Source organism: Mustelus asterias, chromosome 22, assembly GCF_964213995.1.
Source record: "Mustelus asterias chromosome 22, sMusAst1.hap1.1, whole genome shotgun sequence".
Taxonomy (NCBI): Eukaryota; Metazoa; Chordata; class Chondrichthyes; order Carcharhiniformes; family Triakidae; genus Mustelus; species Mustelus asterias.
The window spans coordinates 9922882-9937818 of record NC_135822.1 but is presented as its reverse complement, the minus strand read 5'-3'; the positions used below and the strand labels follow the sequence as shown (position 1 = coordinate 9937818).

General features: G+C 48.1%; 1 protein-coding gene across 1 annotated transcript in view; it reads right to left on the bottom strand.

Moving 5' to 3' along the window:
- Positions 1-14937, bottom strand: part of agrn (agrin) — a 582383-nt gene that overhangs the window by 545689 nt on the left and 21757 nt on the right. Inside the window, exon 2 of the mRNA XM_078238727.1 lies at positions 14646-14907. Coding sequence (XP_078094853.1) covers positions 14646-14907 — 262 coding nt within the window. The remainder of the gene's footprint in view (positions 1-14645; positions 14908-14937) is intronic.

Genomic DNA, 14937 nt, shown 5'->3' with positions numbered 1-14937 from the left:
GTTTCAGAGCAAGGTGAATATTTTACACTCGTCAGGTGCAAAATACAGCTTGACTTTGTTCAGCTTTGCTGGCAGCTTCACAAAGACTTTTCTAGAAACACGGAGGGGGAACAAAAATAATGCTGAACAACGACTGTAACCAAATAGATAGCTGCTGAGCTTCCTACGCCTGCTTCCAGCAAATGTATAGGCCGGAATTCACCGGTCTCACATGCCCCGCTGTCACTGCCAGCGAGAGTGGGTGGCACGGTGGCACAGTGGTTAGCACTGCTGCCTCACAGCTCCAGTGACCCACGTTCGATTCCAGCCTTGGATCACTCTCTGTGTGGAGTTTACACGTTCTCCCCGTGGGTGTCCTCCGAGTGCTCTGGTTTCCTCCCACAGTCCAAAGATGTGCGGGTTAGGGTGCATTGGCCATGATAAATTGCCCCTTAAGTGTCCTGGGATGCGTAGGTTAGAGGGATTAGCTGGGTAAGTATGTGGGGTTACGGGGATAGGGCCTGGGTGGGATTGTGGTCGGTGCAGACTCGAGGGGCCGAATGGCCTCCTTCTGCACTGTAAGGTTCTATGAATGGAGAATCCCAGCTGCGGGCGAGGTCAGAGAATCCTGCCCATTGTGTCCAAACCCTCAACTCCCTCACTCCAGACAAATAACTCATTCAAAAATGCTACACACAAAATGTTCATCCAAGGGATGTTTTATTTCCCCCTCTATTTTTTTCTCTCGCTCCAATCTCGGTTCTACAGGGTTTAGAGTTTTCCTGGGCACCATTGCGACTCATCACTGTTGTCTTTGACCGAGTGGACAACCACCAAAGGCCCCAAAATGGAAAGATTAATTCCTGCAGGAAGGCCTGCCAGATATTAAGCAATGGTCAGCTTATAAACATGATGGGCTCCCATTAGGGTGGCAGGGTGGCACAGTGGTTAGCACTGCTGCCTCACAGCGCCAGGAACCCGGGTTCGATTCCCGGCTTGGGTCACCGTCAGTGTAGAGTTTGCATGTTTTCCCCGTGTCTGAGTGGGTTTCCTTCAGGTGCTCCAGTGAGGCGACTAGGGGAATTTCACAGTAATTTCATTACAGTGTTAATGTAAGCCTTACTTGTGACTAATGAATAAACTTTAAACTTTACTCCATCCACCACTGACTCACAGCGACAGCCATGTGTATAACTGACAAAATGGAGCAACTCACCAAGTTTTCAGTAACACCTTCCTAATCGGCAACTTCTACTACCTCGCAGAACAGGGGCACCAGCCAAATGGGAGCATTGTCATTTGTAAGCCTGCCATCCTGACTTGGACTTCCGCCATTGTCACTGGGTCAACAAATGGCAAGCCCCTTCCTAACAGCACCATGGGTGTACCTACACCATATGGACTGCAGTGGTTCAAGAAGGCAGCTTGCCAGCACCTTCACAAGTAGGGATGGGCAACAAATGCTGTACTGGCCGCAATGTTCACCATAAGGCAATAAGACATAGCAGCAAAATTAGGCCACTCAGCCCATCGAGTCTGCTCTGCCATTCAATCATGGCTGATATTTTTCTCATCCCCATTCTCCTGCCTTTTCCCCATAACCCCTGACCCCCTTATTAATCAAGAACCTATCTATCTCTGTCTTAAAGACACTCAATGACCTGACCTCCACAGCCTTCTGTGGCAAAGAGTTCCACAGATTCACCTCTCTCTGGCTGAAGAAATTCCTCCTCATCTCTGTTTCACATCCCTTGAAAGAATAAGGGAAGGCTCATCACAGGCTAAGAGAAAACAGACTGGTTCAATATGATACTGCACATTGCATTTGTCCTTTAATTTCATTGGGTAAACTGGTCATATTAATCGCAGGATCCCTACAGTGCAGAAAGAGGCCATGCAGCCCATCGAGCCTGCACCGACAACAATCCCACCCAGGCCCCATCTCCGTAACCCCACATATTTACCCCGCTAATCTCCCTGACGCTAAGGGACAATCCAGCACGGCCAATTCACTTACTCTGCACACCTTTGGAGTGTGGGAGGAAACTGGAACGTCCAGAGGAACCCCATGCAGACACGGGGAGGACGTACCAATCCACACAGAGAGAGTCACCCAAGGCTGGAACTGAACCCGGGTCCCTGGCGCTGTGAGGCAGCAGTGCTAACCACTGTGCCACCGTGCAGAGAACCCATTCCTTACCAAGCTTGATTCTGTACACATCTCCCCAACACTGTGCCCCCTCCCCCTGCCACTTCACATAATCGAACGTGATAAAAAGAGGAAGAATGTAACCTGCAGCCAAGTCTCCACCAATGGTGAGCTTGAGGATGCCAAGCCCTCTTCCCACTCTCCGTCCAATGCTGCATTCAACTGGAGGTCGTGGTTCAAGTCCTGTATCATCAGCTGGTCATTCCCGGCAGCAGGAATTTCAAACGTGCAAATCCCAGCCAGTGGTCAGCTGCAGTGTTTCTCCAATAGCAGCCAGTTACTGGGCTTTCAACAAACAAGAGGTTTTGCTCTACAGTGCGTGGCCCGCCGTTTAAAATGCACTGCCTGCTTTGAGGAATAACCAAGCTAATTTACCCACTCAAGTCTTTGAACATTTCTTGCTCCCAGTTTCTCTTTGTGCATAATTTTCTCCTGAAAATACCAGATTAGACGGCAGTGCGGGACATTTTCCACAGATAATCAGGACTCTCACTTACCTCACCTGCCTAGTCAATCATAGAATCCGTACAGTACAGAAGGAGGCCATTCAGCCCATCAAGTCTGCACCAAGCACAATCCCCACCCAAGCCCTATTCCCGTAATCCTCACTTACCCTAGCTAGTACCCCTGACACTAGGGACAATTTAGCATGGCCAATTCACCAAACCCGCACATCTTTGGAATGTGGGAGAAAACCGGAGCACCCGTAGGAAACCCAGGCAGACACGGGGAGAACGTGCGAACTCCACACAGACAGACAGTCACCCAAGGTCGGAATTGAACCCGGGTCCCTGGCGCTGTGAGGCAGCAGTACGCCACCATGCCGCCCCTCATGTGTGCAAGCTATCTGACATCAGAGCTCGAAAATGTCTGTAGCTGGTTCCTCACACTGAGGGAAAAGTGCAGCAATTTTCAATTCCAATACTTTTTTCTGTCACAGAACAAGGTCTCTCCATCTCTCTAACCTGAAAGACCTTGGGGCGAGGGGAAGGGGGGGAGGAGGGGTGGAAGTTTCCACCCCCATTTTCAGGTGGGTGAAAACAGCAGAGGGGGTGGGGAGTCGAGTGGGAGACCCAAAACGGCCCTTACACCAGTGGCATTTCCCCACCCAAATTGTCCCTTTCCCCCGCTAATGATTCTTGATTTGATTTATTATTGTCACATGTATTGGGATACAGTGAAAAGTATTGTTTCTTGTGCACTATACAGACAAAGCATATCATTCATAGAGTACATAGGGGAGAAGGAAAGGATAGGGTGCAGAATGTAGCATTAGTCATAGCTAGGGTGTAGAGAAAGATCAACTTAACGCAAGGTAGATCCATCAAAAGTCGGGTGGCAGCAGGGCAGAAGCTGTTCTTGAGTCAGTCAGAACGTGTCCCCAGACTTTTGTACCTTTTTCCCGATGGAAGAAGGTGGGAAACAATGATGTAATGGGAATGCCAACTTTATAAGTTGGGATCCCCGTAATATCTAATATTGATCCTGCATAGCAGGCGTTTGCGCTCGATTATTCTCCCCATGTTAGACTGCTTATTGTGCCATCTCACCAACGTGGATCACAACAGGTCCCCAATGATGTACACCTGGCAAACAGGACCCGCACTGAGGCGAACAGGTGGGAATAGGGTCATGCCCAGGCTGTACCCTGGCACTGCCCTTTGGCACACGGAGTGGGGGAAGCTCTGTGGGGATGGAGGGAGTTCTCTGCGGGTAAGTGAGGTCAAGCCAGGTCAGTACCGTGCGGTGTTTGTGTTATTTTTAAAATCAGAGCACCCTTTAAAAAAGAGCGCCCCGATCTTTGGAAAACCTACATTGCCCAAACAAAGTCTTCCCCACCTTCATGACATCATTTTCTTTTCCCCAAAGTGTTTGGAAATAAGGGGGGGGATGGAGGTAAAACCAGCAAGGCTGGCGGGCAAGCTGCCCTCTGCTTTTCCCACACGGAGACAACACTTTGAGAAAACAATCGGACAAGTTCCACCCTTTGTGCGGAAAAATGGAACCGGTTTCCATGGTGTGACCTTACAGCATTGTTCACAGATAGGTCACAACCTGGTGGATCGGAAGCTGGGCCTCAGACACTCAGCAATGTAAAGACGTCCAAGGGTGCTGCCATTGTCATCTGCTGCACAAGTGCCCACCTTCCCGGCCACACTTAGAAATCCATGACCGCATTACTATATCTCAAGTTGCGGATCTTAGTATTCCAATTCAGGGCTTATCCATCAAGTGAGGCAGCAGCACTATATCTACAGGTCCATTCACGTCAAAAGAGGCCAGGCCAGTTAAGAAGAAATATTTTGCTGTCCATCTGAGTCTTTGCACAGGCTAAATAATCTAACCCGCCACAAGCCAGGTGATCAATCACAAAGGCACAGGCCTTATTTATTCCCCTATCAATTGTCTTGACAAGGAACGTAACTCAGCACAACAAAGGGCTTAAAATAATCCATTTTTATAAGTAAAAATAAAGATGGTTACCAGAGCCAAACTCCAAGGGCTTAGTGTTCACATGGGCTTAATGGCACCAGGTTAGACACCCCGGGATAGAAAGGGGCAAAGCAAGCAATCTTTCCATCCAATTAGCCAAGGGATTTACAGCAATTTCAACTGATCTACAGCATTGTCCCAGTGCAAGATTTGGACTGGGGCCCATTCCTAATGCCTGTTCTTCAACAAGGCATGAAATAACCAGCAGAGCACAGGATGGGAAAAGGGAAATCAGCTTTGGCTCGATGTACCGTTGCCCTGAGTCCATTTCCCATCAATGAAACAATCTGGGAGATTTGCCCCATTTAAAAAGATCCTAAATAAATGGGAGCCACTGATAAGTTGGCCGACTTCAGTGTGAAAAGGAGAGAGAGAGTGAAAGAAAGAGGGTGAGAAACAAAGAAAGAAAGAGAGGGGGAGAGAGAGAGAGGCGTTGGGGTGCTTACTCAGCACCAAAGAAACACCCACACCCCCACATACACTAACACCCACACCCGGATTACCAGTAAAGTTTATTTATTTGTGTCACAAGTAGGCTTACATTAACACTGCAAGGAAGCTATTGTGAAAATCCCCTAGTCGCCACATTCCGGCACCTGTTCGGGTACACCGAGGGAGAATTTAGCATGGCCAATGCACCTAACCCGCACATCTTTGGGCTGTGGGAGGAAACCATAGTACCCGGAGGAAACCCACGCAGACATGGGGAGAACGTGCAAACTCCACAAAGACAGTGACCCAAGCCGGGAATTGAACCCGGGTCCCTGGCGATGTGAGGCAGCATTCCTAACCACTGTGCCACAGTGCCGCCCCCCAGTACCACCAGGTAGTTTGACAGCCCACTTTTTTGGAACCGTATTTTCATCAACGCTCTGCATTGCAGGATTAATGGCCAAAATCTTATTTAGTGATCATCAAGTCATTAGGACACAGAAGATCATTCAGCCTGCTGGTTCCATGCCAGCACACTGTAGAGCAGCCACAGAATCATAGAATCCCTACAGTGCATAAGAGGCCATTCGGCCCACCAGAAGCTGCACCGACTCTCTGACAAGAGTATCTTACACAAGCCCTATCCCTGTAACCCACCACATTTTCCATGGCCAATGCTCCTCACCTGCACATCTTTGGACTGTGGGAGGAAACCGGAGCACCCGGAGGAAACCCATGTAGACACGGGGAGAACATGCAGACTCCACACAGAAGTGACCCAAGGCCGGAATTGAACCTGGGTCTCTGGCACTGTGAGGCAGCAGTGCCAACTACAGCCGCCCACAGCCCAGTCACATTCCACTGCTCTGTCCCTGTAGCCCTACAAGTTTCCTTCAAGTGCCCATTCAATTTGGTATCAAAATCACTGATAGCCTCTGCGTCCAGTACTCTCCTGGGCAGTGAGGCCCATGTTATTATCACTCACTGTGAAACACTCTTCCTCACATTCCCCCCAGCACCCTGGGCCCAAAATATTAAACCTGCATCTGCTAGGCCGTGTGTCTGCCACCTTAAATATGAAAATAAATCCCATTATAGAAAAGCCTCCTCGCACTTTATAATGTGTTTCCTTCCCAGTTCCTCCGTCCACTGCCATCAATAATATTTAAAATTGGATTTGTTTCACTTCTCTGCCGAAGCACCTGACACGTCCTCGTTATGCCAAGTTCGTGGTTAACTCCATTTTCCTCTCCAGTTAATTCGTTTTGCTACTTGAGAAAAGCAGAACCGCTGCCAGGTGTACTCAAGGCGAAAGGGGCAAATGTACCCACGATGGTGCGGTAAAACACAACGTAACAAGATTTGACACCTGATCAGAGTAAAGTGGCAGTCCCAATTTCATGCACGGCATGGTGGCACAGTGGTTGGCACTGCTGCCTCACAGTGCCAAGGACCCAGGCTCGGTTCCCGGCTTGGGTGGCTGCCTGTGTGGAGTTTGCACGTTCTCCCCGTGTCTGCACGTCTTTCCGCTGGGTGCTCCGGTTTCCTCCCACACTCCAAAGATGTGCAGGTTAGGGGGAATTGGCCATGCTAAATTGGCCCTTAGTGTCTAAAGATGCGTAGGTTGGTGAGTTAGGCATAGAAAATAGGAGGGGGAGACCATTCAGCCCTTCACGCCTGCCATTCATTAGATCACAGCTGATCATCCAACTCAGTCACCTGATCCTGCCTTCCCCCTGTCTCTTTTGATCCCTTTGCTTCAAGTGTTATATCTAACTGTTTCTTGAAAACATTCAATGTTTTGGCCTCAACTACTTTCTGTGGTAGCAAATTCCACAGGCTGGCCACTCTCTCGGTGAAGAAATTTCACCTCCTCTCTGTAAATGCGCGGGGTTACGGGGATAGGGCGGGGGGGGCTGGGAAAGATGCTCTTTCGGAGAGTTGGTGCAGATACAATGGGCCGAATGGTCTCCTTCTGCACTGCAGCGATTCTATGGAAGAACAGGGGATGTCTGCGGGATAAAAATAGGTCTGGGGAAGGAAGGAAGAAAAAGGAACACAAGGAAGGATGTGTATTTATATATCACTTTTCATGACCCCAAGATTCCCTCAAAGCATTTTATAATCATCGAAGTCCTAGTGTGGTATCACCACCTTTTCCACATCAGGCCAGAGCCATTTTCAAGTGATGAGAGACCTAAGCCAACACCGTTGGGTTCTGATGCATCCATCTCACCAAAATCAATTGCAACCCAAAAAGATAAGCCTGTCAAATTTATTAAGACCAGGTTCCAGAGAGGGAAAGGAAACAGATTTGTGATCAGGTTGGAGCCAACTGCGCAAGATTCATTGAGTGGAAGCTGCTCGTGCGTCGCTGCCAACCTCATAAAAATCTCGAAAGAGAGGGGAAAAAACAGAAAGGGTTTACAGTTAAAATGTTAACTTGGCTTTTCAGACTTTCTCAGGAGGCTAAAGAAATTCGACATGTCTGCTCCGACTCTCACCAATTTTTACAGACGCACCATACAAAGCATCCTTCCCAAATGTACCACAGCTTGGTATGGCTCCTGCTCTGACCAAGACCACAAGAAAGTACAAAGCGCTGTGAGCGTAGCCCAATCCATCTCACAAACCAGCCTCCCATCCACTGACTCCATCTACACTTCCCACTGCCTCAGAAAAGTAACCAGCATAATCAAGGAGCCCACGCACCCCGGGACATCCTCCCTTCCATCTTCTTCTGGGGGAATTAGTTCAAATGGTAGAGTGCTCGCTTCACATGTGAGAGGCAGTGGGATCGATGCCCACACTCTCCACTTTGATTTTAGGGGCGGCACTGTGGCACAGTGGTGAGCACTACTGCCTCACAGCGTCAGGGACCCGGCTTCAATTCTGACCTTGGCTCACTATGTGGAGTTTGCACATTCTCCCCGTGCCTGTGTGGGTTTCCCCCGGGTGCTCCGGTTTCCTCCCACAGTTCAAAGATGTGCGGATTAGGTTGATTAGCCATGCTAAATTGACCCTAGTGTCAGGGGATTAGCAGGGTAAATATGTGGGTTCATGGGAATAGGGCCTGGGTGGGGTTGTGGTTGGTGCAGACTCGATGGGCCAAATGGCCTCCTACTGCACTGTAGGGATTCTATGATTCTTCCATCAGGAAAAGCTACAAAAATCTGAGATCACATACCAATCAACTCAAGAGCAGCTTCTTCCCCACTGCCATCAGACTTTTGAATGGACCTACCTCGCATTAAGCTGATCTTTCTCTACACCCTAGCTATGACTGTAACACTACATTCTGCACCCTCTCCTTTCCTTCTCCCCTATCTACTCTGTGAACGGTATGCTTTGTCTGGATAGCGTGCAAGAAACAATACTTTCCACTGTATCCCAATACATGTGACAATAATAAATCAAATCGTATTCTCAGAATTTTGCCAAAAGTCAATCCTAATTGAAGTACTGTCGACAAATCCTAGCGAGGTGGGTTCGAGTTAGAATGTGATGAGCCTCCTTCCTCACCATTCCTGGCTGCACTGACACTCCAGACTCGGATCCAGGAGGGATCACTAGGCTGACGCTGCGAAGCCACACTGCAGCTAAAACTGGAAAAGGTGCTTCAAGATTTGTCGGAGTTTAATGAGAAATGAAGACGCTTCCCAGTTTGTACGAGTAGTTCCACGCCCTGCTCCAAATCCATTAACATTTATGAACAGCTCTGACTCAGTTGCTTCAGACCAGTCACTTCCAAGTGGGGGCTGGGCTGGCACAGCCTAGCTTCATTATCAAATGGCAAGATTCCAAAGGACAAGCAAGCAAGCAGATCCACGTCAGCTGTACTCCAGCAATTCTTTTAAAAATTCATTTTACGGGATGTGGGCATCACTGGCTAGGCCAGCATCTATTGCCCATCCCTAGTTGCCCTCAAGAAGGTGGTGAGTGAGCCGCCTTCTTGAGCCGCTGCAGCCCCTGAGGTGTAGGTACACTCACAGTGCTGTTAGGGAGGGAGTTCCAGGATTATGAGCCAGCGACAGTGAAGGAACGGCGATATATTTCCAAGTTAGGATGGTGAGTGACTTGGTGGTGTCCCCATGTGTCTGCTGCCCTTGCCCTTCTAGATGGTAGTGGTCGTGGGTTCGGAAGGTGCTGTCCAGAAGCCTTGGCGAGTTCCTGCAGTGCATCTTGTAGACGGTACACACAGCCGCCACTGTTTGTTGGTGGTGGAGGGAGTGAATGTTTGTGGAAGGGGTAACAATCAAGCGGGGTTGCTTTTTCCTGGATGGTGTTGAGCGTTGTTGGAGCTGCACTCGTCCAGGCAAGTGGAGAGTATTCCATCACACTCCTGACTTGTGTCTTGTTGTAGATGGTGGACAGGCTTTGGGGAGTCAGGAGGTGAGTTACTCGCCGCAGGATTCCTAGCTTCTGACCTGCTTTGGTAGCCACGGTATTTATATGGTTGGTCCAGTTCAGTTTCTGGTCAATGCACTGTCACCCCCTGGATGTTGATAGCAAATAACGGGGTCAATGCCTGGGACGGCACGGTGGCACAGTGGTTAGCACTGCTACCTCACAGCCAGGGACCCGGGTTCAATTCCGGGGTTGGGTCACTGCCTGTGCGGAGTTTGCACATTCTCCCTGTATCTGTGTATGTTTTCTCCGGGTGCTCCGGTTTCCTCCCACAATCCGAAAGACCTGCTGGTTATGGTGCATTGGCCATGCTAAATTCTCCCTCAGTGTGCCCGAACAGGTGCCAGGGTGTGGCGACTAGGGGATTTTCACAATAACTTCACTGTAAGCCTGCTTGTGACACTAATAAATAAACTTTAAGAAAAAGGAGAAGCAAGAAATAGAAGCAGAGGGCTGAAGCTTCAAGAAGAGAGATAGCCGCACATTTCACTAACACAGCACCGTTCTGTAAGTGCCAGGGATTTCAGTGGGCACGTTGGCAAGTAGGAACTCATGAAGGAATTTGCACTGTCCACTTCCTGAATGAAGATGCTCACCTGCCATCTGATGAAGAAAGCTAGCAGGACAGCTTCCCTGAAAATCAATCCGTCCAACTATGTAGCGCTGACAAGCCAGAGAAGCCAATCGCTCACACCCATTCATAACATTTCATTGCAGCGCCATTATCTGCCTGACTCACAAAACGTCTCACGACACCAGGTTAAAGTCCAACAGGTTTGTTTGGTAGCAAATACCATAAGCTTTCGGAGCTGGCTGCTCCTTCGTCAGATGGAGTGGTCTCTGTTCTCCAACAGTGCACAGACACAGAAATCAAGTTACAGAATACTAATTAGAATGCAAATCTCTACAGCCAGCCAGGTCTTAAAAGGTACAGATAATGTGGTTGGAGGGAACATTAAGCTTGTGTGGCTTTTGCTACCAAATAAACCTGTTGGACTTTAACCTGGTGTTGTGAGACTTCTTACTGTACTCACAAAACACCAGCACTGTAGCAAAGCCAGGTAGATAGAGATCAGGGAGACCTGTCGGACTCATTCATCGACAACACCGTCTGCCCTCAACACCTCTGCAAATCAGCCCATCTTGCTGCTTCAGGTATTTTTCAAAGATCAGACTTGCCTGCACAGTGGTTAGCACTGCTGCCTCACAGTGCCAAGGACCCAGGTTTGATTCCCGGCTTGGGTCACTGTCTGTGCGGAGTCTGCACGTTCTCCCCGTGGCTGCGTGGGTTTCCTCCGGGTGCTCCGGTTTCCTCCCACACTCCAAAGATGTGCGGGTTAGGTGGATTGGCCATGCTAAATTGTCCTTCAGTGTCAGGGGGACTAGAAGGGTAAATACGTGTGGTTACGGGGATAGGGCCTGGGTGGGATTGTTGTCGAATGGCCTCCTTCTGCACTCGGGATTCTGTAACTCTCTGATTCAAAGATGGTGGTGAACTGCCTTCTTGAACTGCTGCAGTCCATGAGGTGTAGGCACACCCACAGTGCTGTTAGGAAGGGAGTTCCAGGGTTTTGACCCAGCGACAGTGAAAGAACGGTGACAAACTCTGGTCGAGCCAGCGATGCCCACATTCTATAAAATGAATTTTTAAAAAATATTTCCAAGTCAGGATAGTGAGTGAGTTGGAAGGCAACCTCCAGGTGGTGGTGTTCCTAGGAATCCGCTGCCCTTCATGGTGGCACAGTGGTTAGCACTGCTGCCTCACAGCGCCAGGGACCTGGGTTCGATTCCCAGCTTGGGTCATTGTCTGTGTGGAGTCTGCACATTCTCCCCGTCTCTGTGTGGGCTTCCTCCGGGTGCTCCAGTTTCCTCCCACACTCCAAAAGACATGCTGGTCAGGTGTCATCGGCCATGCTAAATCCTCCCTTAGTGTACCCAAACAGGTGCCGGAGTGTGGCGACTAGGGGATTTTCACAGCAACTTCATTGTGGTGTTAATACAAGCCTACTTATGACACTAATAAATGAAGTAAACCTGCCCTCGATGGTAACGGTTCTGGATTTGGAAGGAGATGCTTAAGGAATACTGAGAAATTTAAGTTTTTGCCGAGTTGAAGTTCACTTATTACGCTGATCACGAAATGAAGACCCTCCTGATATTGGTTCTAAATATATCTTTTCCCAGTCTGAACTTCCTGACTTTTTAATGGCGAGATTTTCCAATGATCACTTGGCACTACAAGCACGCAGCACAATAGGTGTGACTTGACAATTAATTTAACAACATAATTTTGCGTCGACTGCCAGTTTAACAAAAAGGAGGATGCCAGAACTACAAAGCGCACGCACGCCAGGTGGCAAATACGGCAAACAGAGATGAAATTATCCCTGTCACATGAGTGAGAATAATCTCAACTTTTCATCTCCGTCAAACCAGAAACCAGGGCTGCGCAACGAAACCAGAGTCACTCAACAAAAAACTAAATCGAAAAGTAATCCGTCAAGTGCAGATCATGATACGTGCGCTGGCTTTACACTTTTGTAAGAAGTTTAACAACACCAGGTTAAAGTCCAACAGGTTTATTTGGTAGCAAAAGCCACACAAGCTTTCGGAGCTGCAAGCCCCTTCTTCAGGTGCGTGGGAATTCTGTTCACAAACAGAGCATATAAAGACACAAACTCAATTTTCATGAATAATGGTTGGAATGCGAATACTTACAACACTTTTGCACAGATAATCACATCCCTTTGAAGTCTTTCAGTTTAATTAAGCTATGCTAGTATCATGCCTCCCCTTCAGGAGTTAAGAGTTAAATCCTCGGCCCAGATTCTCATCAGTGCTTGGATGATCTCATTTGGTGTTAATGGGATATGCTAATTTTTTCAGAACGGGATCACTAAAACATCACAGGAAAATGTTCCCCTTTCCCTTCCTTCCAATGTAAAGCCACAGGAAAAGATGTTGCTATAGATTAAGAATTTACCATTGCAGCAACTGATGGATGTGTGCCAAGAGACAGTTATCCTCTTCATTTTTAAAAATTCATTTGTGGGCCATGGGCGTCGCTGGCTGGCCAGCATTTATTGCCCATCCTCCGTCACCGCTGGAGGGCAGTTGAGAGTCAACCACATTGCTGTGGCTCTGGAGTCACATTTAGGCCAGACCAGGTAAGGACGGCAGATTTCCTTCTCTAAAGGGACATTAGTGAACCAGATGGGTTTTTATGACACTTGACAATGGTGTTGCGGTCATAATTAGATTTTTAATTCCAGATTTTTTGTAAAAATTGAACTCAAATTTCACCATCTGCGTTGGTGGGATTCAAATCCAAGTCCTCTGGATTACTGGTCCAGTGACAATGCCACCATAAATCACAGGGAGAGTGGCGCAGCTGAGGCGGAGCGCTGGAATCCAGAATGGATCTGGCTTTCGGATTCCCGACCCAGAACTTTAAAAACTCTTACTTAGCTTATTCCCTTAACTTTCTCTCGTTTAACTTTCAGAAAACATCCAGTTCCTTCAAATTTGCTTTCTAAACTATATATGAATTTATTACAAACAAAATCTTATGATTACAGATTTGTTTCCTGTAGTTTAGACCAGTTTGCAATGTGGACAATTACAGCTTAGAAAATCAAATTGCACCATTTTAAAGAAAATATATATACACACAGCATGATGATCAGTTGCGATTCGAAAAGCATTTCTTCTGGCTTTCTCAGTTAATTGCAGTAATCTCCAGCATATCAGCTGTTACAGAATACATCTTCAGCTGTTTTGATCAGTCCACTTTTGATTTAAAGGATCCCGATTATATTCAGTCATCTTGTCGCAACCATAACTTTTCATTCCCTTGGACTGAGGGTTCTAACCAAGAGCTGGCACTTTTAGGGCCAGTCACAAACAACAATGTTTGTGCTTCAAGATTCATTTGTGTCTTTTATTTCTTTTCTGTCCCAATTTCCTTCCCTTTCTCTTTCCCCCGTAATTCCATAGGTCTCAGCTGAAAACTCTCATTCTCCACTCAAAGCAGCCACTCCGTCCGTGGGTGAACCCAGACACGCAGAGTGCCAGAGAGCACCGCAGATGAAGGAATGAAAAGGACAGATTCCGTGGATTTCCACACGGATAGAATTTCCAGCAGAGCATCACCAGATCGTAATCAGCAACAAGAACAGCAACAGGTGTCACCTCTTCCCTCACAGAAAGCACTGAGGCCAGTTATCATTGGTGTCCACTGAGCTCAGCTGGTAGATATCTTGCCTTCGCGCCATCCTCAAATCCCACACAAGGGGCGGGATTTTCCGGCCGCGCTCGCCCGAGGCCAGAAATTCCTGCCCGAGGTCAACGGACCTTTGCACCTCGGGCCGAATTTTCTATCCCGCCCGCTACGATTCCCATAAAATTTCGCCCAAGGACTCAGACACGCAATGTACAAAGACAATTCTTCAGTACTGAAGCAGTGCTACATTGCGAATGGAGCTGACCTTTTGGGTAAAGCATTAAAGCAAATTCTCTTCCTCCTGTCCAGGTTAAAGGTCCCGATGTTCGGGCTAACGTTCCCCCCTCAAATACCACCAAAAAAGGATTACCTGAATCTTTATCTGATCCCTGTGAGTCGGACATTGCTCTGTGTAAATTGGCTATAGTACTTACCCCCGTAATGAAATGGCAAGCTCGCCACATTGCGTAACCTAGAAACAGCCTTATCGTATCTGTTGGAACGTTTAAAGCGCTTCACTTGCAAAGGTAAGGGCATGATTTGTTTCCACAACCTCTCAGATACAGGGAAGAAATATAAAGTTTCCCACGTTTGGTTCCCAGCCAGTTTTGGGAGAAGGTTTCTCTGGGAACGGAAGATGTAGATATGCTCAGACTCAGCTGCGATGTCCTTGCCAAAGTGCAGCATTGAGCCTTCCGACTGGCATCACTTCTGACATCAGTGGTAAGCCATTTCCTTTTAACTGAAGTAATACCTCACATAAAGGATGGGCACTTGCCCCAGGTTTGGGATCAATCATCCAGCAGGGAACTGGTGGGGGAGGGGGATAAAGAGAGTAGGGAGAAATGGAAATAAGACAATGCAACCTAAAACAGAAACAGAGACACATGACCAAGTCCATACCTTCCACGCAGTTCTCCACCTCCTCCAGGTTTCGAAGGGTAATCCTCATGAGGCTGGAGCTGAGTAAGAGCTCATTTTTGTGAGCCGGCCACATAGACTTGGGTGCCACGTTGACAAAGAAAATCCGAGTGTCGCCCGTGGAAACTTGGTTGTCACAGATTAAGGGATCGCCAAAGCCGCAGATCATCACTTTATTCCCACCATCCAGGAGAATCTCATTCTTCACAGTCTCTCTGCCTTTCAGGTACCTCCAGACCCGCACCTTCAACACACAACAGAGCACAAATTAGCG